The 25,397-nt window shown below is 40.1% G+C and overlaps 1 protein-coding gene across 1 annotated transcript in view; it reads left to right on the top strand.

Annotated features, from left to right (window-relative positions):
- The window catches only part of LMX1B (LIM homeobox transcription factor 1 beta), a 244,127-nt gene that overhangs the window by 58 nt on the left and 218,672 nt on the right, over positions 1 to 25,397 (top strand). Inside the window, exons 1-2 of the mRNA XM_068248170.1 lie at positions 1 to 544; positions 2,921 to 3,107. The exon at positions 1 to 544 is cut by the window's left edge and continues 58 nt beyond it. Of these exons, the coding sequence (XP_068104271.1) occupies positions 406 to 544; positions 2,921 to 3,107 (326 nt within the window). The 5' untranslated portion in view covers positions 1 to 405. The remainder of the gene's footprint in view (positions 545 to 2,920; positions 3,108 to 25,397) is intronic.

Here is a 25,397-nt window from a genome sequence, read left to right as displayed (position 1 = left end):
CGCTCTCTCCCTGGACATCCTACAGAGAGTCTTCCCTGGGATTTATCACCCCCTCCTCTTCCACCCTGGCTTCTGCAGAGCACTTTAGCCTCTCACCCTGTCACCTCACCCTTGGATCTCTCCACCCTCTGCCCCAGTTCAGAGGCAAGTGATCTTTATCAGCCCCCCTCTCCCTCTCTCGTACTTTGCTGCCTATGCAGCTCCTGTGGATCATTCTTCAATCATGAGCAGACAACTCTGATATCCCCCCCATGCAGGATTTGGGATAAGGATCCAGCTTCCCCAAGTGCCACCAGCGAGGAGGTCCGAACTTCTGCCTAACTCATCAGCAACCTTCTAGTGTTATAGAGTGTTTGGGGCTCTACCGCCGCTGCTGCTGCTGCTGCTGCTGCTGCTTAGCGTGCTATGGATATTGCAACAGGTCCTGAGTCCTTAGAGAGGTGCTTCAACCGGGGCCAGAGTGACTGTGCTAAGATGCTGGACAATATTAAAATGGAAGATCACCCACTCAGGGCTGGCACGGCCACGCTAGGCGTTCTGCTGGGTAAGTGTCGCCTCTGCTGTCTCACTCTCTTCCATACATTCAGTGCCTGCAGGAACTCTGATTTCAGACTTTTGTGCAAAGATATAACTACCTTTCAGCTACACTGTCACGTCAGTGCTGCACAAACTTATAAATAAAGAGTAACACAATCAGTGAGTTTGCAGTAAGTTTAGCATAGGAGTGGATATGCTTAGTTAGGGTGCCTTGTCTTGTCACTGGGTGCCACAGGTGCCATCCAAGGGTGTCATCCATACGCACACAGACAACAATATCACCAGTAAATGTATTTATGTGAGTTATACTTGCTGTTACCAGCACTGGAATATTATCGCTACAATGTTACGCGAGATATAAGCTAAATGGAACCAGCTTATAGTGATTTTGTTTACAAATAAAAAAAAACATAGTATTCAACATTCAATAGTATTCAACATTCAACATTCAACCACTGCAAAGCCAATACATACATCTATATCCAGTATATATAAATATGCAGCATTCATTTCGCTATTTTTTCTGTGGAATATTACAAACGTTCTAATGTAGTTCAAAGAAAGATCCAAAACTTTGTGGTTTATTGCTCTGGATAAGTGCATTTAGACATCCACATGGCATAAATATGTGACTATGAATAGCATGAGTATACATTTAAAGACACAGTGATCATTATAAAATCGTAATAAAATAATACAACCATTACGATTTATATTAAAGAATAATGTAATAAAGATGCAGTCACACACTGTAAGATAAGAATATAGCAGAAACATTGTATATTATGACATAATAGGATATCAATAAGAACAACAACAGCACATGTCACGGTGAATGTCAGGAACTCATGATACAAACAACAGTGAACATTTCAAGGATATAATAATAGTACAACAGCTAATAAAGCATATATTGCGAAAGAATGGTATAATAATACAACCAAACACTATATTATGAAATGATAACACAATATATAACTAGCACCGTGTAAATTCAAATCATAATTATACTACAACAAAGTTTTGCATCGCGAATAGCATTGCAATAATACATCTGGCATAGTGTATATTGAGATAACATAATATATATATATATATATATATATATATATATATATATATATATATATATATATATATATATATATATATATATATATATATATATATATACAGACTAGGAAATGAATTAGGTATATGTGTGATCACAAATTTGCAGTAATGTAAAATAAAAGTAATAGCCAGAATATTCTAGTGATATTTGTAAAACGACTAGTAACCAGTATATCCTTTGAATAAGCAGGCTTCATTATGGCATTAGGAATATATGCATCAATTCCAGGTAAAATCACCTTTTCATATTTTTACCTGTATGAGTACTAACAACTATTGTAACACAATCATAACTTAGGCAAATGCAATTCTAGAAAGCGCAATGGGATATGGAGGTCAGTGTGTTAAGATGTTATCATACATATTAACTTATGTGCTTACACCAGGTGTAGTATGTATGTATTCATATCTGACAGCTACTATACAGATACAATCAGAGGAGGTTTTTTTCAACACCTAAATCGCCTGCTGTGAAGTGTATGTAAATATATCACTGTAAAAAAAAACTATTGTGTCTATATATTGATAGACATCTTTGCATGTATAAGGTTTTATGCAATATCAATAGAATTTACAGGTACTGATATGCCTATTGATCTATTGAATTTTGATCTATTGTATCTATCATTTGTTTTTTTTTCTGTACATACAAATATCTGACACATCTTTTGGCCTTCACTGAATTCACATTTTCTCCTAACTGATAATTTTCCATCTTCTGTTTTAAAATGATGTTTCAGCACTCTGCAACTGAGAAAGTACCAAGAAGTAGGTGAAAACATACTGTCAAAATTATTCTGAGTATTTCCTTGCCTGCTGGTGGCTGAAAAGGCATTTTGGTGATAAGGTGTGAAAATATCAGCTAGGAGTAAAGTGAAGAGAAAATGTAAATTGAATAAGGGCTAACCATACAAAGTATAAAACAGACAATATGCATATTAAATACACCACTCATTGCATATGATTGCACACACACACACACACACACACACACACACACACACACACACACACACACACACACACACACACACACACACACACACACACACACACACACACACACACACACACACACACACACACACACACACACACACACACACACACACACACACACACACACACACACACACACACACACACACACACACACACACACACACACACCTTGTATCCTGACATTGCACAGTGCTGTGACCCCCAGTGATGGGAGTGCAGCCAGTTTGTCCATGTTATATCACCATGTGTGTCCTGTGTCTACCTGCAGGCTCAGAGTGCCAGCACCAGGCAGTGTGTGAGGGCTGCCAGAGGCCCATCTCAGACCGCTTTCTGATGAGGGTGAATGAATCCTCCTGGCATGAGGAGTGTTTGCAGTGTACTGTATGTCAGCAACCTCTCACCACCAGCTGCTACTTCCGGGACAGAAAACTCTTCTGCAAGCAGGACTACCAACAGTAAGCAACTCTCTCTAATTCAGTACCATGATACGACCTGCCTGCCTCTCTCCCTGACTGCTGACAGTCTACTGATCTGCTATTGTGCTGCACAGTATTTTACTGCTAGTGCCCACAAGTGCAAAGCCTCGGCAAAACCTATCAGCTCTGCAACGATTTCAACGTGATTTTTAGCCGATCTCTGTGGGCTCCTATTTTATTAATCACCATAGCGAGTGATTGAAATCCAAACCATGATAATGAGATGGAAGGAGGTAGATCGCCTAGATAAACAGGGTATTGTTCAGGAGAGGTGATTCAGCTCTATAGAGCTCTATTTGTTCACCTGCAACCCCAAACGTCTCACCATCGCAGGCTGGCCTGCCTAGGAGTATAAAGATCCATGTGTCTGCCTAGAAAGTGTATGTGTGCTTAGAGAATATACACCACATAGATAGATAGATAGATAGATAGATAAACATGTATGCATCTACTGTATGTATGTATGCAAGCTTAGAAAATATACACTACAGACATAGATGACAGATAGATAGGTAGATAGGTAGATAGATAGATAGATAGATAGATAGATAGATAGATAGATAGATAGATAGATTAGAAAACCGACAGACAGATACTGATACAATGATGTGCGCATGTGCCAACACACACTACCTGATTTAGCTTTAGTTAAAATCTGCTATTCTGTACATTTTGATGCATATGGTTCTCCCTGAAGATAATTCATTCACATCAAAGCTGGGTCGACACCAGTCCATAGTTAACTTTGGATGGAAATAAGGCTGATTCTCATTTGATGACACCTGCTTTGTCTTTGTTTGTTCATCAAATAATCTTGTAACCACAGAAGTGGAGAGGATGGAACATAGAGACCCGTCTACTACAAGGAAGACACAATAACTATTAGCATGCTATGCCGTACAGGCATCAGTCTGTGCAGGGCCACACAGCATCCAGACATCATACTGTGTGTGTGTGTAATATATAACACTGTGCAATTCACTCTACCCAAATACTCTGTGACTAAGGCGTGCATTTGAGGAGTGCACATGTGTGTTTAGTGTGTGTATATATATATTTCCCACCCTGGTTTATCCGACTTATTTAGCTTGAAACAATTGTCTATTTCATAATATGATGGAATGGTTTAAATAAATATATATATATATATATATATATATATATATATATATATATATATATATATATATATATATATATATATATATATATATATATATATATCACAAATGCAGGGCATGATTATCAATTCTATTATCTTTGGACTCTTGTATAAAATCCACATTCCGACCATGCACCAGGCCGAAGATGTATAATACATATATATATATATATTGTGCACGTGTTGTGCCTATATAGCCATTGTACTTCTCTCTCCTCAGATTACATCACTGCCATATACATAGATCACTATTTACTATATCCACCCCCATAATTGGTTTGAAATCAGATTTCCCATACCGGCCCTTCTTCTTCTGCTAGAATCCGCTATGCATACACGACAGGTCAATTTATCTAAAAATTATATTTCCGTGCATTTTTGTCCCATATTACCCCCCCCCCCCCCCCTCTCCCCACATACACACACTCCCCGATGGTTCTGTATATTTGGCGTTTAGATACACAGTGAGTAGCGTTGCAGTATATGAGATAATCACTTCCTATCCATGCTGCTCACTATTCTAATTCGGACATTTTCTTGCTGATTGTGACAATATTTCACAAGTGACGGCTTATTGTTGAGGATCACCGAGGACATGCGGAGGTGACAAAAAAGTTCCAATCAACATTCCTGCATCCCCTCCTCCGAGCCTGTGCACCCCCCCCCCTCCCCCTTTCCCAAGGCTCCTTCACCCCCCGCCACACATAAGCCCCACAGTGCTGCAGCTTGCAGAAGAAAATCTGTTTGTTTTGTCCCTCTCTTCAAATAATCACAGCTAATGAGGTCAGTTTGAAGCGTTTCTCCACGACAAACGACTCAACCGTTATTATAACGCTGCTTGTGAGAATAGCGTCTACAGAGCGTTTCCTAATAACAGCGTTTACAGAGCGTTTATTTACTGGTACTACCGCAATGCCGGACGCAGCCGGATCTTTCGGCTGGTACATTTACTGCATCTGCTCTGTGGAGGTGCACGATCAATGACGTTTTATTTCTTCGACCAATTTCGATGTCTACTACTGTGTATTCGTGAACTTGCGGGGAGGTTAGAGAAAAAAAATCCAAATACTGTGGTATTGTTACCATAAAACGGCTTTAAATGATGAGAATAACGTAAATAAAAATATATTTCATATGTAATAAATAAGTGTGTATGTATATATATATATATATATATATATATATACACACACACATATATATATATATATATATATATATATATATATATATATATATATATATATATATATATATATATATATATATATATATATACACACACACACACACACACACACACACACACATATATATATATATATATATATATATATATATATATATATATATACACATATATATATATATATATATATACACACACACACACACTGACACATATACAGTTGTTTCTGTTAAGCTCATCAGTACTAGCCAGGTGATAACTCATTGTCCTCCTACTTTCAATAAAAAAAAGTTTTGCCCAAGTCCCCCACCAACTTTTTTTTTTTTTTTTTTTAATTTTGTTTTGACTTTTCTGTTTGGCCACTATCGTGTTTCCCCGAAGTACCGGAGTCACCGGCCAGCCTGCACATTGCTCATCATAAAGACAGAGGCAGAGAGGGGGCTCTTAGCCGGCCTCTCCACGGTTGTCAGTAAAATTTAGAGTCTTTTTGTGTAGCAGGGTGAGCACAGCTACTTCAATCACTCAGACATAATACGTCTCTGCTAGAAGTCTGGCAGGACACAAAGAGAAACATCTATTGCTTTGCATCAGTCTTTGTCAGGCCTTTAGAAAGCCCCCAAACAGGCCTGTAGTAATTCCTAGCAACCATATTTATATCGTACCTACAGCATGAAAATCCCTCTCCCTGGAAACCCCTCACTATACTCCACTAAATGCTGACATGACACACAAACTAGACTCTGCAGCTAATAACTGCTGGGGGGGGGGGCTTTGCTCCCCACTTTCCAGGATAGTTTGAATTCTTTTAGCAAGCTTTTTTACTTACTGTGATGTTTGGGGGGGGGATGTCTAATTATCTGTGGTAGAAATGGTATGAAATGGTATACAATCCATATGATGTGAGATTGCATTAAAATATAGGTCATGATGATTGATAAGTTGATTTGTTCCATAGCTGCAGCCTACTTTGAGTTAGAAAGAATGCTAGGTGGCAGAAAGTAACCATAAAACTACTATATGTACAGGCAGTATTTGGGTATTGTATTCAGTTTTTTTAATTCATCCTGGGGATTCTTGGGTAGATGGAAATGTACTTAGGATGTTTTTTTTAATTATTATTTTTATTTGTAAGTTTTGTTTGTGTTTACTGTCTTACTGAGGCTCCTAAGAGCATGGGAAAACTTGTCCCTCCAGCTGTTAAGGAACTACAAATCCCACAATGCATTTGCCTTTATGAGTCCTGACTGTGGCTGTCAGACTCCTGCGATGCATTGTGGGACTTGTAGTTCCTCAACAGCTGGAGGGCCAAGTTTGCCCACACCAGGCCTAGGATGATTATCTATGCGGAATTCTCACCCCCTCCATGCCAGAGCCTTCTGGGGGACCAGGTATATTGTGTACTGGCTTCAGAACTCTTAGTAATCAAACATTCCGCAGAGATGACCTGACAGGACTAAAGATGTTGTTGTCTGTGATACATTTCAGAATGTAAATCAGGGTCAGGAAAGACTTTACAGGGGCAAATACTGACTATGTAATTTATAAATGGATATTGTGAAAAAAAAATATTATTTATATTGTTATTCTTTTCACTAAAGCTTCTCTTGGCAAAATTATATTTAGTATCACTTTTTTAGTATGAGGGCTTTATGTTTTTTTTTAGTCCCTTATATCCTTCACTGTGTCGCCAAGACCTTCCTGAATACTCTGTAATGGCCCCTGTAATATCTAAAACTTACATAATGTGTATAGAATGTATATTTTTACACAATATTTACTCAACTGAGGTGTGTTTGTTGTTGTTGTTGTTGAGTGTGTGATTGGAAAGGTGATATTTGTACGTTCAAATGTATCTTGCTGTATATTAGCGGAATAAACAATATGAAATATGAATACATAGCATATTAATTGTGTACCATTTGGGCATGCCTTTGCAATTATGATTAGTCGGTCAGGGCGGCTATATGATTGCTTGCGCAGGGTATTCTGACACCAGCAGCTGCTAAAAGTGCACTCTGTGGCAGGGAGTGGGTTAAGTACTGTCACCTGATTAGAACAAGTGGGACCCTGTAGAGGTATTCAAGCTGGCTCGCAATTAAGAGAGATATCTCCTTGTAAAGTATTGTTTGTGTCGCAGAACCTGGTGTGACTGGACATGAAGGCCTGCTGTGGGGCTGTCACCATGAACCGTCCTCTCTACTAGGCCTTAATGGCAAAATATATGGGAGTAAATCTTAACTGTACTTCACTGAAGTTTTATGGAGAGGATTCTTCTCCACATTCACAGAAAGCAGCCTGCATACACTTCTGAAGCCTACCTGGTATGGGCATCCTCCCTTGAGACGCACTAGAGGTTGTCTGTGTGTTTGTGATCGTATATTAAGAATTAATCATTTTGTCATTTGAGTAGGTTCATATTGGAACTATAATAGCACTCTTCAGCTTTGTTGATGCAGATCATGCGGCCAAACCTGTACAAAGCTTTGTAAACACAGAAATGAGTTTATCTACATTACAATGTGAACCAAAAGACAATACAGTACATATAAATTAGGGTGGCTAGATAAAGGAGTAGTTTTCAGCTGGATTAGTAATTAGTGGTTATTTCAAAAATCCAATAAAAATAGGGAAACATTTTATTATTTTTAAAATCCGGCTTGAAGTTGGAAACATTCCTTTGAAATGGACACTAGTTGACTTACCCGGTATAGAAATTACTGATTTACTCAATCAACCCATAACATGGAGTATATTATTATTATTATTATTATTATTATTATTATTATTATTATTATTATTATTATTATGTGTTTGCATGTTTTTATATTTTGGTCAAAATTGTAGCATTGGATCTTACACATCCTTAGGGTTTGCTTGAGATTTTGGGCCTGATCCAATTCACTTTTTCTCCAAAGTTTTCTCCTAGGGGATAATATTGTATCTTCTGTGTAAGATAACTTTTTTTTTAGCACTCTGCAATTGAAAACGTACCAAAAAGTAGCTAAAAAAAGTACTCTGAAAATTATTCTGAGTACTTTCTTGCTTGCTGGTGGCTTAAAGGGCCTAGGAGAAAAAAGTGAATTGGATCAGATCCTTTATCTGTTCAGTCAATAATATTAACCATCAGCTATTTTGTGTGTGAGCCTAGCTACAATTCACTTACACGTAACTAGCAATTGTGAACCAAGTCACTTCATCAATTACAAGTAGATTTGTAATGAATGAATCTAAAATCCACTTCTAACATGAAATCAGTTACATGTTTTTATCAACTGGAAATTTTAGGTTGGGTTTGCAGTGGTTTGAGAGGTGCTTTTATTAAATTGTCTTGAGTACTGAACTATTTTTAGACAGCTCATCATTAACTGCATAGAACCTGAAGGAAGTTAGACTCATTGACATCATTTTGGGCCTCAGATCTGTTTCATTCAAAAGATCAGCAGCACCCATACCAAATTTATTATTACTAAACTAACCCGGACACTGATAGAGTTGATAGAAATATGTTACTTTATATACTCAGTGAATTGCTGCCTGTCCAAGTGTTCTTTTATCGGAGACCTATTCACTTTATTCTTTGCAGATTATTTATTTTTGATCAATAGGGAATAGATGGAAGCACACATATACATACATGTACATAAATATACAGGCCTGCTGTGCGTAGTGCAGTTGTAGCCAGCCATTATTCTGCCCTTCATTGATAGCAACGATAAAGACATTCCAAGCTCAGCCAGTTCTTTATATCAATCTGTATCAGGGTTTGGGGGATTATGTAGGCAGTAGTAAAAATAATCAGACTCCAGGCTGCAGAATCTGTATGTAATTTTGGCTGAAGTATGACTTGTGCAATGAAATGGGCCATGCTTACTTTGTCTAAGGCTCTCAGAATAGTACTGAAGTTTATAATAAAAAAAAAAGAAAGCAAAAAGAAGAAAAAAAATGTAGACAAAGTAAAAAAAATAAATTAAAAAACACATAAACCTAAAACCCAAGATGTTTTTTTAAAATAAAAAATATGCTTTATGGAGAAGTTAACATTGCAAAGATTCTCCTAAGTTGGTACCTGTAAGGAACAGTGGCAAATACATTTTTAGAATGCCTTTTATTTCTTTGTCCAACACTTTGACATAGAAGAGGAGAGAAGGTCTGAAGAAGTTGCTCTATGCTTGGACGTTGTGCGTTTGTTTTTTCATGGCTACACCTAGCGGTAAAGCATTATTTCATTGTAGCAATAATCCTAAGGCCTCGTTCACATCATTTAGCGCAGATGGATGTGCGATCAGAACGCAACGCGTCCGATCGCACGCCATCTGCGCTCCTATGCGCTGCGCTGCAGATCCCATTCATTACAATAAATGGGATCTGCGCTGTGATTACCAAAAATGTGTGCAGCATGCGATAGCGCAATTGCGCTGCCACGCAGCGCATATGATGGGAACGGTAGGAGGGCTGTCTATGCCCTTCTACCGTTCTTGCGCGTCGCACACTATACGCGCTGCCAAAATGCGCACGGCAGCGTGTATAGTCTGAACGAGGCCTTACAAATCAAGCTAAAATGTTTTTTACACCAAATTCGTAAACTACTATACAGGCAAGCACTCTTGTAGGGATGTAAAAGATTTACTTCAATGACCATAAACCTCTAAAAAAATACCAATCACAAAAAATCTGATATTTAATTATGCAACCTTATTTTAGCATTTGCTGTGCAATTAAGGGTCCGTTTCCACTATTGCGAATCCGCATGCGTTGTCTGAATGCGGATTCACGGTTTTCTGTATGGGAGAAATATGCACGGAAGAGCCCTCAGAATTGGCACGCCGCACACCGCTATGCGAATCGCCGCTAATGTATTTAATAGGGAAATCACATGCGGTTTTGGCATGCCTATTTTACTGCGATCTCACATGCGATTTCGCATAGAAACTAATGTTAAATCAGACAGGCAGTGACATGGTTAAAATCGCATAAATACTAACCTATGCGAAATTGCATGCAAAATCGCGGTAAAATACGCATGCATGCGATTTCGTCAGCAGGGAATCAGCGGCGATTCAAGACCGCACAAGTGGAAACGGGCCCTTAGTGGAACCTGTTGACAATGCTCTCCATTTCAGGCAAGATAGGCAAGGCTGACTACAGTGCCCTTGAATGGGATTACTGGGGAGGAAGTTAATGATTTATCAGGAAGTGGCACAAGTAGCCCTCCATGACATGTACTTTTCATTCTAGTGCCCAGTGAGATGCTCTGAAAGCTAACCTGTGCTCACTGTGCATTACAACCTGTGTTTATCATGATGGTAAATATATAACAGACTGTGCATGATCGACAGCTGCCTCACCATGGGGATGATTTGTCTGAAGGATGACCCTATGTACATAACTGACAGGGGTGGACACAAGTGCAGTCACTTGTAGACTGCTGGATATACAGAGCGTTGCTTCAAAACTCATGCCATGTTTTTTTTATTTTAAAATGGACCTGAACTCTTGCACAGGTTAGAAGGAAAACAGAGATAAATTCACCCTGTATGTATTTAGAGAGTTTAGCCTGTCTAATTCTCCCTCATTTGTGTAATTTGATCTCTCCCCTGTGTCACCTGACTGCCACGGCTGAGAAGGCAGATAAGCTAATTTGAAAGCGCAGTATTTTAACATGAATCAGGAAGTAGACACAGTGCAGATTTAGGCTACTTGCACACCAAGACGTTGCGTTAGGTGCCACGTTAAGGTCGCATAACGTGCACCTAACGCAACGCCTGGTGCTCTTCGATGTGGATGTCAGAGTGAGCCGCGTTGTGCAGCTCACTCTGGCGTCCGTGATGCCGTGATGCGTACTCTTGGACGCATGCGGCATCACGTGGTCCCGCCTGGCCAATCGCCGCACAGAGCGGCCGCACCAGGAAGTAAACACTGCACGTCACAACGTGCAGTGAATATTAATTAGCCATGTGCCTGGCCGCTCTCCGCTCCTCCCCAACATGACTGAGCATGTGCAAACAGTCTAACGCGGCTTAAGCTGCTGTAACGCTGTAGTATGCTGCACTTTCGGAAGAACATGCAGCATTACATGTAACGCAACGTGGGCACTGTGAACAGCCCACTTGTGTTACATTGCTGTGCGTTGGGGGAGCGTTACAGGCTGCACTAACGTGCGCCTGTAATGACCCTGTGTGTAAGCAGCCTAATTGTAGGATTTGTATCAGCTCTTACAAATATATATTTTTTTTGTTTAAAGGTTATTTTGTTGTTGTGTATCTTTTAGAGCAGAGAGGACGTTCAGAGTTCAGGTCCGCTTTAAATAAAATAATTAATTGAAGTAAATTTAGAGAGTGCACGTTTTTGTAATTAATTTTTATTTTGATTAGGTGGCTAAATTGCAGATCACTATAAGAAGAGTTCACACTCTGTCACTTTTTAATTAATACTATTTACCCTGCACTGGAGGAATAGTGCCAATGCCAATTTTAACTGTTTTATTTGTATTTAGATTTAATACAGGATGCTAAGATTGACATACATATTGGTGACACTTTAATGCTGGGAAATGGGAATAAACTTTTAATTTTAATTAGATGTATAGTAGAGGTAAATAGATATTTGCGATGGCATTTAGCTATTTTGAAATACAACACATACACTGAAAAAGGCATGTACATTTAGGTATATGCCCATCAAGCTATAAAAAAAATTAGCAAATCCCATTTGGTTCAGAGGGATACTGATCCAATAAACATGATTCAATTCACTTTTAAAAAAAGGGAAAAATCCTACCCAACTCCTTGTATTCAAAGGGTAAACCTCCTAATTAACCTTCTACTACTTGCTGTATTTCCAGATAAGTAAGTAGACAGCTATATAGTGTTTTTTTTTATTTTTTTTAAGAAAATATCCCAACTAATTTACTGTATTTTGCAGGACTTATTCCCGTGGATTTTATTTCACATCACACAGCCCTTACCGTAATGAACCCTTTCCAAAGTTCAGAACTAAACCTGGGGCACCTTTTTTTTGTTTGTTGTGGTAATTCCACTGTAAACAACTATCCATTGTATTTTTTATGGGCTAGTTATATAAATATACTAAGTGATGATATCCCTCTTAGCTTCCCTTCTCAGGTGTGAATACATTTACTTTATATAGTCTTCTACATGCCCCTTTGAGCCTAGTGCTTCTTCTCCATGCCTGTTCCAGTCCTAGCACACTATTTCTTTAAACTGGTGCCTGAAAGGAATCTGCATATTCAACAAAGCCTACATATGTTGTCTGTAGGGCCAAATTACTCCTCACTCTGTTCTCTTCTATTTATATGTACTGCATACCAGTAGTGTTGTATTGCCTAGTAGTGAGGAATGTTTTGAAGGTGTTTAGAATTAAAGGATTCATTTATTGCTAATAATAGTATTTGTTTACCTGGGTGTCTTGAGTGATACAAACGTGTACTGTTGTTTTCAAGGCATACTTACTATTTTTAGCAAAAGCATCATATGCAAATAATTTCCTCTCCTTATTGTGATATTTTTCCAGCATTCACAAAATGTTTCTAGTATATGACAAATAAGGCCCATTGTGATTAAACAACCAAAAGAAAAAGGGGAGGGGATACGTAAAAAGCCAATTTAAGTGCATTTCTGTGATGCATCCACCTCTTCATACACATTCCACAGTTGGCTAATCCTTTGCAATATTAATATTTTGAGGTTAACCCTGCAGTTTACCTTTGAATTAGAGCATTGTTTACAGTGAAATATTTATGCCGCGTTAACTGCTTTCCTTAATGTTCGATATTCATTTCACTTCAACCATAATTGCACACCAGAGAGATGGCAGCGGATGACCTTGACGCATTTTCAACACATTTTTTGGCGCGCATTTCTAAAATGAAGTTGATCCGACCCATCTGTGCGCCGACTGCGACAGCCCGGTGTGCGCCAAAAACCTGTCTGCAAAGGTTTTCTGAGAAGGTGCAGCGTGAGAAGATGCAGGTGAAAAACTCCAGTGCACAGAGAAGTCATTTTCCTGACGATCGGTTTAGCGCCAAACTTTTTTTTTTGTGGTTCCCAGTTCATGGCCTCCAAGTTAAGTATTTTTGAAGTATAATATTTATTAATTAAATCCTTTCCATCTATGTGATGTATTTGAGAATTAAAAAAAAATAGAATAACTGTTCACTTGATAGTAATAAAATATATTTTATAATCCAAAATATTTACTTTATTATATAATTTATTAAATAATAGTTTTAACTGACCATATATTTAATCCATAGTTCATTTAAAATTTTAATATGTGTGTCGTATCTGAAATCTAACATTAATTTCTGGCTAAAAAAAAAATTCCTTGCAAGAATAATATCTATTTTTTTTTTTTTTTTGTAATTTCTTTCTAAAACACTGCTGATGGCACACATGCAAGCTCATTAAAATAAAACTCCAAAACATGTCCTGAGTTAGATTAGTCATGGAAATCTGTATATTTTTAAGATATACTTTTACTCTTTATTATTATCTGCTTTGAAACATTGCTGAAAAGAGTCTTTTCTTGGTCATTTCTTTTATTTAAAAAACAAAAACAGGTCTGTAGCACCCCCAATTGTGTTAGCAATGGTGTACAGTTGTTAGTTGTTAGGTGAGGCCTAACCACTTTTTCTTTTAAAGGACAACTGTGGCAAGCAGAATATAGAGGCTGCCATATTTATTTTCTGTTAAGCAATACCGGTTGCCTGGCTGCCCTGCTGGTCTATTTGGCTGCAGTAGTGCCTGAATAACACCAGAAACCAGCATGCAGCTAATCTTGTCAGATCTGACAATAATGTCAGAAACACCTGATCTGCTGCATGCTTGTTCAGGGACTATGGCTAAAAGTATTAGAGGCAGAGGATCATCAGGACAACCAGGCAACTGGTATTGCTTAAAACGTAATAAATATGGCAGCCTCAATATCCCTCTCGTTATAGTTGTCCTTTAAACTGTGGCTAATGTATTCAGAACTGTCAATCAAGCATTTTTAACTGGACAGGTTAATTTTCACGGCTCTAGTCTGAGGATTGACTTGACAGACAGCTTAGCGTATATTTCATACTTTAGCAACTAAACATTTTTAAATGACAACAAAATTAAAAAGTTATCATCCTTTCCATTACTCAGTTTGATTAAAGTTTGAGTTCCCCTTTAATTTGTTTAGTTAGTAATAGTCATGTGTAGATAGTATTGTGCCCTTTTAATAACTGTAAAACAATAGAACAATTAAAGGTTGAACATTGTGCTCTGCCTTAAAGTTGACTGAAACTCTGACATACCATTCAATAATAATGTGTTTTCCTACTTTGTATTACCCATACAGTTACCATATTTGCTTTTATGCACAAGTAATATTGTCTGTTTACAAATTACAAGTTCCCAAAGTACTGTTTATCTGCTCTGAAAGCTGCCATTGCATTTTATTCAAGCTGCTTTTTATTATATATTAAAATCGTCTAGTGAGCTGTTCTGAACTGTGTGCATGCTTGAAGCAGAGAGAGCTTCACAGAGAACTCATTTTCAGTTGCTGCAAACAATGTAACAACTGAGGAATGTAAACAAAGTATAATGTTGTCACCACTTCGGATCGGATCCTAAGTTGAAGGGGCTTTCCATGGCAGGATAAAGTGCTGTGTTTAACTGTTTGAATGCTGTTCTGCTACATTTTTTTTGTGATAGTAGCTTTAAAGCTGTAAGGAATCTTTTAGAGCAAAGAAGAAATGCTGAGTTTCATACTACTTTAATTGGCCCTCATATTTTTTTAAAACAGCGTATAATAGTCTTATCTTTTACCAAATATGCATCCTGCATTTTAGCATATCTACATCCAGTGTATGTAAGCTGTGTGTTTTAACATCTTGTTAATATACAGGAACAAAGTCTGAAGAAGGCTTATAAGCTTACTTTTTATTTACCTCTAAGTTAGCCAATAAAGGGTTTCATCCTGATTCAAAACGTCTTGCATATATACATGAAAGCTTTATTTTTAAATACTCGATGTGCACTTAACCAATGAAACATTTAAATGGGAACTGAAGTAAGAGGTATACGGAGGCTGCCATATTTATTTCCTTTTAACGTGACCCAGAGACGAAGCACCCTCATGTATTTTACCATATATATCAGTAGGAACATTAGAGAAAACACCTACCCTGCTGTCTGTTTCATTTTTAACTGTTAAGCTTGCTTCTAATCAGCCCTGATAAAATCCCCGACTGAGCATTCAGTCTGGCTTTGCTATAATGACTCAGCTATAATGATTCCTGAGCAGAGCCACAAGGGGGCAGGCTTGGGCTTGAAAAGACACCAGAGAACACAGACTCAGCTATAATAATTCCTGAGCAAAGCCAGACTGAATGCTCAGTCGGGGATTTTATCATGGCTGCTAAGAAGCAAGCTCAACAGTTGAAAATGAAACAGAGAGCAGGGTAGGTGTTTTCTCTAATGTCACCATTGATATATATGGTAAAATAGATGAGGGTGCTTCGTCTATGGTTCACTTTAATCAATACCAGTTGCCTGGCAGCCCTGCTGGTCTATTTCTCTGCAGTAGTATCTGAATAACACCAGAAACAAGCATGCAGCTAGTCTTGTCAGATCTGACTTTAAAGTCTGAAACACCTGATCTGCTGCATGCTTGTTCAGGGGCTATGGCTAGTAGTATTAGAGGCAGAGGATCAGCAGGGCTGCCAGGCAACTGGTATTGCTTAAAAGGAAATAAACATGGCAGCCTCCATTTACCTCTCTCTTCAGTTCCCCTTTAAGAGACTGAAATATTCACCAAACCTGTTGTAAAGTGCATGTTAAATCCCGATGCATATCCTTATGTGGTTTTTAAATTAATAATCAGGGCAGAACGGGAAAAGAGGATTATAGCATGGGTAATAAGAAATATTCAAATTCCAAACACCCAGATTATGGTAAACTGTATCCGTATAATAAGTCCTCAATGGGGTCAATGTGAGTCTTGCACAAAAAAATGTTTAGGTTTGCAACAAAGGTGCCACAATCACAGGTTAACCCTCCCCGTTTCACGCTCGTACTTTTTCCAAGTCAACAGTAACCTTTTTGTTTAAAATCGCTTCCAGCACATCAAGCATTGCTCTGTAGAAACACACAACACAAACCACATGCACTAAACACATAAACACATAACATAATAATAGTCCTCCTATTCTCATACACCCTTAGATATGCTGGTATAGCACCTTAACCATTCATGTACCCTCCAACATATCCCAGGTATTACAGTTCACATAAGAGCATATATGTCAAAAAGGCAATTAGTCATTTTACATGTGTTACAATTATGCAAAATATATCAAAACAGTGCTGAATCTCTGCCTATGTTCTCAATATCCATGCTAATCTATGTACACACATCTATGTACACACACTAGACTTTGTCCCTCAGAAAATTAATTATCCATTTGGCTGGAAATCTAGCATGAGTACAGCCCCTCCCACCCCCTCTAAGTCAGTGGCCTGCCCTTCAGCAATCCACTGAGTTGAGCCTGTACACACAATAGGTACGAAGACTGTCGGCACAGGAAGGGGGGGGGGGGGGGATTGGGACTTGATCCCTCTTGTGATAGTGCAGGGTTGAGGCTATAAACATGCATTGCTAGCCTTCAGGCTAGCGACTAGCCACGCATTCTGTTGATATATGCAGGGGAGAAGAGCGGCGGCACACAGCAGACGGGAGAACAATGCCCTCGGCCAGCACTTGGCTGAGTTGATCCGCCACGTGGATTGCTCACCAATGCGCTAAGATGGATTGGGCCCCTGCCGAGAACCATCTAGCATGTGTATAAAACTTTATACTCTACTTGGCCAACTACTATTGTAGTCCCCACTACACACTGTAGCAGGGTACTTTCTGACCTCTCTTCCCTTCCTCTCTCTCTACAGAACAAAATGGGCTGCCTAGAATACAGCCGTAAAGCTTATTTGTACACTGATCAGGGCCACTGAAAGGCATCATGAAAGGTTCACTTAGAATTAGATTCAGTTGGTATCATGTGTGCTGCTGTATGACTGTGGTAGAACAGAAATCAACCCATGTGAAGAGACTGAAATTGTATGTAAAATGTAGGAAAATGACAGCGGTAAATACTGGTAAATAATTCTAAGAATACATTCTTTTTTTCATGCAAGATTTTAGGAAATGTAAAGATAATTCATGATTGATATGTTCTAAGCATGAAACACAAACTAATAATGTTCCCGAGTCATTTACATGATGAGTATTGTATTAATGGTTGGTACTTTTGTTTACTAAAGTTGATCATAGACATGCAATCGTTTTTGAACATGTAGATGTGGTTGTATGTGGAGTTGTGACCAGGGGCATAGCAATAGGGGTTGCAGACGTAGCGACCGCATCGGGGCGCTTGGGCCAGAGGGGCCCTCCCTCAAGTACAGTATTAGCTCTCTATTGGTCCTGTGCTCATAAACATCACTTCTATAGATACTATGAATAGTGGTAATCATTAACAGACTGTTCCCCATCCCCTTCTTGCACCTCTGACACTGTAATTGCCATTGGCAGGTTTTAGTGCATCGTATCAATTGTTATGTATAGAGTGCTTGGGGGGCCCCATTGTAAAACTTGCTTCGGGGCCCACAGCTCCTTAGCTACACCACTGGTTGTGACCAACCGTGTGTGGTTGCAACACCACAAATAGGTTCTGTCTGTGTTATTGAGAGAAGGAAAAGTGCCAAGCAAACACAGAACCCATGTGAGATCTGTCACCTCTTCTCTATGGACACCATTGTTAAAGAAAATCTGAGCAAAAAATTGAGCTGGAATTGTAAACAAATATACAACAGGAGGTCATATTCTGTGAAAACCATGTGACAAGATTTTCAGTAGTTCCAGATACATAGGTGGCTGAAATATTGTGTAAATGAAAGTGAAAGAAAAAAAAACATTCTCTATTGGTCAGCCACTAAGAACCAACAGAGAAACTTGGAGGTGGAAGGGGTGGAATTAAGAAACTTTTAGTAGAAATTAGAAAGCTGAGAATAGAAATTACTCCAGCAGCCAATTTCGCTGGGGTGAGTATTTTCTGGCATCTAGTTTTCACGGCAAGTAACCTTTGATGATGCATTATATAACTATACTTTAAGTTGGATTGTCCAATTTGTTGTAAGAGGTGTACTTTAAGAAAGCGTCCTACAAACAAATTATTGAATGGACCATAAACATGGTGGTCTAAAGCTTTTTTTGTTTTGTTTTGGATTAGTACAATAACATACAGATAGGGGATGCAGCAATTATCTGTCTGACTGTATATATCATATAAAGAGTCTGAATGCACAGTGCCTTCGAATTAGCCACAATCATTTATTCTATTGCAATGGTGACTGATTTGTATGTTTTGTACTAAATGTGAGACTCCGTAACAAAAATTGCATCCTGTTTTTTATCATCCTACAAGTTCCAAAAGCTATTCTAATGTGTTCTGGCTTACTGCAGCACGTTCTACTATCACCATCTCTGTAATAAATCAACTTATCTCTCTCTTGTCAGACTTGTCAGGCCTGTGTCTGGAAGGCTGCCAATTTCTTCAGTGTTGTGGTTCTGCTATGAACTCCCCCATCCAGGCCCCTCTCTGCACACTGCCTGTGTGATATTTAGATTAGTGCAGCTTCTCTCTGTTCTATTATCTTTTACAAGCTGGATAAATCCTCCTCTGAGCTGGCTGGGCTTTCACATACTGAGGAATTACATACAGGCACAGCTGTCTGCACTCTGCAGGAAGAAATAGCCTGACACTTCAGTGGAATATAGCTGCAGGGGGAAAGAAACACACAAATTATCTCTTGAGATTTAAAAGGATGGCTGTATACAGCCTGCTTGTGTATGGATGTATTTTCTATGTGTGGACATACTGTACATCAATCTACTTCCTGTTTTGGTGGCCATTTTGTTTGTTTATAAACAAACTTCTTAAAACTGTTTTTAACCACTTTTAATGCGGCGAGGAGCGGCGAAATTGTGACAGAGGGTAATAGGAGATGTCCCCTAACGCACTGGTATGTTTACTTTTGTGCGATTTTAACAATACAGATTCTCTTTAAAATCCCCTAAAACTCTTGGACTCATAAAATAATATTTGAGAGCATTACCTGTGTGTAAAAAGGTTTAGTTTCAATGCAGCTTTGCTGCTCTGCTAATCAGAAAAATTTCATAATCGCTGTCTAGAAGCTCTCTGCCTGGCCTCTTCACTCTGCTCCCCCTCCACTCCTCTGCTGAATAGACCCGTCGTCCTGGTAACGGCTTTTCAGTAGAAAGAGAGGGGAGTACAGTGAAGAGACCAGGCAGAGAGCTCCGAGCTGGCAACAACATTTGCTGATTAACAGAGATTAGCAGAGCAGTGTGAACTTATACTGCTGCCTGCATTGAAAGTAAACATTTTTACACACAGGGAATGCTTTCAAAAGTTTCTTTATGTACCTAAAAGTAGGTACTTAAATTTTAGTTTAGACAATTTAGTCCCACTTTAAATCTTGTAAACATGTTAGATAAAACTCAGATGAGGCAGCCATTCAAAGTCGCTCTATCATGCACCCAGGGCGAGCCCTACCATTAAGCCATCTGAATTATATGATTGAGTTGGCAAAATCTTAGGCCCGGTTCACATTAGCGTTCGCTATCAGGATTTTCCGGAACGCATACTGTACAAATGGAACGTACGTTCCGCATAGCAATGTAATGTCTATGCGGACGTTCACACGCGTCCCTTCCGTACGTACCGGAGCCGGATCGGATCCGGACTCTTTTCCAACATGCGCTATTTTTTGGGTCCGGATCTCCGGCCCACGCATCCTGACCGGAGCCTGACAGCACCACCAGGCACACAGAAAACAATGGGGAACGGAAGGCACAGAACACACTGCCTCCAAAAACCTGACATTCTACCCCACTTCCTATGCGTATCCAAGCGGCCATTTCGGATGGGGACACATGGGCCAAGCATGTCTGGAGTGGAGCAGCAGTGACAGACGTGCTGGAGCTGTTTTGGCAGAATGTCGGAGGTGGAGGTGAGGCCTACAGCGGAGGAACCTGATTCTACAGGTGCACCAGGTGCACCTTCTGCTGACCCCAACATTTTTTTATTTAATTTCGCTATTTTTTGCCCACGGATCCTGATGGCAGCCTGATGCATGCCTGATGCAGATGGACCGGATCCTGATCGGAACCGTACGGTTCCGATCAGGATCAGGTCCTGATCCGATCAGGATCCGATCAGGATCCGGTCCGTTTGCAAGGCAAAACGCAAGTGTGAATGGGGCCTAAGGGGCAGTGACCACCAGACAATTTAAATGGCAGAGCATGCCGTGGACCACAAATAACCAGTCCAGTGCCGGGTCCTCTCCTCTTCTGCACTAGCCTATCACCATGCAGCAACGTCTCTCTGCAGGCTCCTGATATGATATCACGTGACATGCATCAGGAAACTATGGAGGGATGCTTCTGCACAGTGATAGGCTGCAGTGAAGACCTCTCTGCTTCAAACTGAAAAGGCTGGTTGAATAGTCATTGATGCGCAGTTATTGCTGCTCAGTGAAATGGTATGAGAAGCTTCATATTGCTTGCATTGTGCACTGTCCAGATATTTTAATGGCCATTTCCATTTCAAGTTTACTTTAAACTACTATGGATATATCAAAGTCCACCAAGTTCTGCTCAAAAACCCGAGAGTGCTTTTATAAGACTATGGGGTTGATTCAATAAACCGTGCTATGACAAATAGCACACCTTATCAGAGATAGCACGTCTTATCAGATATAGCACGCCTTATCAGAGATAACACACCTTATCAAAGATAACACACCTTATAAAAGTTAACATGCTATATCAGAGTATCATAGCGACCGCTACGAACATATGCCTGCTAATTGGCATTGGCACTCGTCCTGCCATTGTCAATTAGTGCCATTGCCAATTAGTAGGCATAAGTTCGTAGCGCTCGCTATGCTACTCAGATAAGGCATGTTGACTTTGATAAGGAGTGCTATCTCTGATAAGGCATGCTATTTGTCATAGCACAGTTTAGTGATTCATTCAACCCCATTATGCCTAAATGTAGGGATGAGGCATTTGTGCTGCCGAGGGCATTTCCACCTTAATACTGCGCCTCGCTGCAGATAATTAGATGATTTGGGCTGCTCCATTTTGCATACCATCACCACTCTAAGTGTTTTCCTAGCTGACATTATGTACACATCATTTAGATTATTATTATTAGCGAAGAAGCAGATATAACTATATCCTATTAAAAACATGAACGCAAACAGGCACAAGCATCTGCACACAGAGACGCTCACAAAGCCATCCCAACAAGCGCACATTGTCTCATAGCTGGCGTCAAGAGGTGACAGAAATACTGAAAGTGGTGGATTGTCTCTTGGTTGTGGTTTAACCCTTTAATGTGATATATACTTTCCTTCCGGCTTTCCCAGGGCAATGTTTTCATTTTTGTGCGATTGGCTGGAGCAAGCTATGAGCTTCTTCTTAACCCCCCACTCCATGCTACTTTAGGTATTTCAATGTAAAAGCGATAGTTGTGGAACCTCTTGTCACTGATTACCCATGTGGGAATGTATGCCACTGGGGGGTGCTAATGGAGGTGATAAGGTTGCTGATTGGGGGTTTAAAGTGGACCTGAACTCTTGCACAGGACTGAAGGAAAACATAGAGAAATGCACCCTGTATGTATTTAGTGAGTTTAGCCTGTCTAATTGCCTCGCATCTGTTACTAATCACAACTGTAATTAGATCTCTCAGCGGTGTCAACTGGCTTCCTTGGCAGAGCAGCTAATTTGTAAACACAGGATGCTAACCCTATGTCTGCTTCCATGAAAGCAGGAAGTAGACACACTGCAGATTTATTGTAGGATTTGTGTCAGCTGTAACAAAGAAATGTTTTTCTTTAAAGTTTATTATGCTGTTGCTTATCTCTTAGAGCAGAGAGGAAGCTCCGAGTTCAGGTCCGCTTTAAAGTAATATTAATACGAACCTGATAAAAAAGTTAGATACTTACCTATGCAGAGCCTTCCCATAGAGCCTTCCCTGTCCTCTCTCAAGGCCACTGGTCCACTGCTGTTCCTCCATGAAAGTCTGTACCTTTAGGAGTGCTCATGAAGGTCTTGGAAGTACCAGGGCTGGGCCGAAGCAGAGGCGAGAGAGGCTCCAGCCTCAGGGCACAGTGTAGGAGGGGGCGCACAACTCACTCAGCTATCATTCCCCTATTGTGTTTGAAACAGGGAGAAATAAGAAAAGGGGATTCATGGCAGTGACTGCAAGCCAGATAACTAGAGATGAAGGTGCTGAGGGAGGGGGGAGGGTTGGGGGCCCTGGGGCGCCTCTTATGCTGAATACACACAATGCGTTCCCGCACTCGATTTCCCGCTCGATTGCCGTTGATTCGTTTATTTCCAACATGTCCGATTTGCATTTCGATGGATCGTTAGGTCGATTCGCATGCAAAGTATGCCAAATCGACCTAACGATCCATCGAAATGCAAATTGGACATGTTGGAAATAAAGGAATCAACGGAAATTGAGCGGGAAATCGAGTGCGGGAACGCACCGTGTGTATCCAGCATTAGTCTAATAGCAATATGTGTGTATCGGCTGGAGTAGGAGGGATGGAGGGGAGCACTTTGGTGTCTTAGCCTTGGGTGCTTGAGGACCTTGTCCCTCCTCTGGGAAGTATTTGCATCCCCAAGTACTTCCGAAGATTAGGGGATCCATACTGCACCCTTGCATGAGCAGTAAGGATGCACCTGTCTTCAGAAGCACTTAGGGATATGAGTGTTTTTGAAGCCACCCATGGAGTCCCGAAGGAGTAGACTTTCACAGGTGGACAGCAGTGGACCGAGGGCACAGAAAGAGGACCGGCAAGGTTCTTTCTATAGGATCCAGAGCCTTCTCTCTCTCCATAGGGCAGTATCTAACTTTTTTCAGGTTCACCATAGATTTGGTTTAAGACCCATGTAGACCCTTGTTTCTTGCAAGACAAGCAATACCCAGTGACAGTTCATGAACAATATGTTCAACTTGGTGAAGATGAGGGTAATATCCTATGGAGAGGGTGGGAGTGGAAAAACCAGGTGGCCCCCAGCTGTACCCAGAGACAAAACAATCATTTGAAACTTTCCACCAGAGCTTGTCACCTTTGTTTTGATGGGCACAGAAGACTGGTGGCTGGGAAGGGGACATCTTGCACGGATATCAAATTGTAATCTGAAGCAATCACAACATCACGCTTATGCTGCTACATGTGCACCCTGCCCCCCACATAGCAACAGAGCGTCAGTACATCCTTGGTCTGCAATGCTGCCCCTCCTTGTATGTGTCTACGAGGCTCTAGACAGTGGTGATGCTTCACCAAAGGCATGTAGAGGTGGTCAGGGTGGAAGGTTTTTAGGACCTTGTTGTTGAAATCTACGCCCTGTTTTGATGGCTATCTGGCTGCCAGGGCATAGATTTCAACTCAACGCCGCTGCGTGCATCTGCTGTTTTTATTGCTCCTGCCGATCTCGACACTGAGTACCTGCCATCTCTCGCCGAAGCTCACTGGCTCTACCTGTCTCTATGACGGCAGAGCCCTGTGAGCATGTCAGGAGCCGATTTCATTGGCTCCTGGCCCTGTCTTTCAATGTAAGCATCTTCCATTGGCTTACATTGAAAGACGGTCAGGAACCAATGAAAGTGGCTCCCAGGAACTCTGCCGTCATAGAGACGGCAGAGTGGGTGGCCCAGGTTTCCAACGTGCGACGGTGATGGCGGTTGCAGCGCTTATGTCCGCCGATCGTCGGGATTCCGCCGTTTCTGTACCAGTGGTCTTTGGTCCTTAAAGAAGAACTCCAGCCTAAACAAACATACTGTCATTAAGTTACATTTGTTATGTTAATTAAAATAGATAGGTAATATAATCTCTTACCCACCCTGTTTTAAAAGAACAGGCAAATGTTTAATTTCATGAGGACAGCCATCTTTTTGGTTGAAAGGAGGTGACAGGGAGCATGAGACACAGTTCCAACTGTCCTGTGTCCTGAGCACCTCTCCCAGTTGCTAGGCAACGTGAATAACAACATAGGAAATCCCATCATGCTCTGCACAGCATCAGGGAAAAAAAGCCCGGGCTTTTTTTCTTTGATGGGTGGAGCTTGGCTAAAAATGCAGCAAAAAATGATGCTTTGGTAAGAAAAACAAAGTTCTGATGCTGTAAAACTGTTAAAGAAACACCAAGCCTTTTTAATTCTGCTGAGTAGATTTTTAGTCTGGAGGTTCACTTTAAGGGGGCAGAGACCGCTGGTACTTAAAGGAGCACTATGGCGAAAAATAGTAAAATTTAAAATATGTGCAAACATATACATATTTGAAGTACATTTTTTCCAGAGTAAAATGAGCCATAAATTATTTTTCTCCTATGTTGCTGTCACTTACAGTAGGTAGTAGAAATCTGACAGAAGCGACAGGTTTTGGACAAGACCATCTCTTCATGGGGGATTATCAGGGATTTATTTATTTTCAAAAGAACTTAGTGAATCGCAGTTGCTCTGTCCAACTGCCGAAAAAAATGTGTAGCGAGCAGGGAAGCTGGTCAGCATCATTGTTTAAATCCTTTTTAGGGAATATCTTTATAAAGAATAAAAGCCTTGCTGACAATCCCCTATGAAGAGATGGGCTAGTCCAAAACCTGTCGCTTCTTTCAGATTTCTACTACCTACTGTAAGTGACAGCAACTTAGGAGAAAAGTAATTTATGGCTCATTTTACTCTGGAAAAAAACATACTTCTTATTCTTATTTGTAAATATGTTTGCACATATTTTAAATTTTACAATTTTCCACCATAGAGCCCCTTTAAAGTGGTATTGT

Source organism: Hyperolius riggenbachi, chromosome 8, assembly GCF_040937935.1.
Source record: "Hyperolius riggenbachi isolate aHypRig1 chromosome 8, aHypRig1.pri, whole genome shotgun sequence".
Lineage (NCBI taxonomy): Eukaryota > Metazoa > Chordata > Amphibia > Anura > Hyperoliidae > Hyperolius > Hyperolius riggenbachi.
Note: the sequence above shows the minus strand (reverse complement) of the source record. Positions and strands in the feature narration are given on the sequence as shown.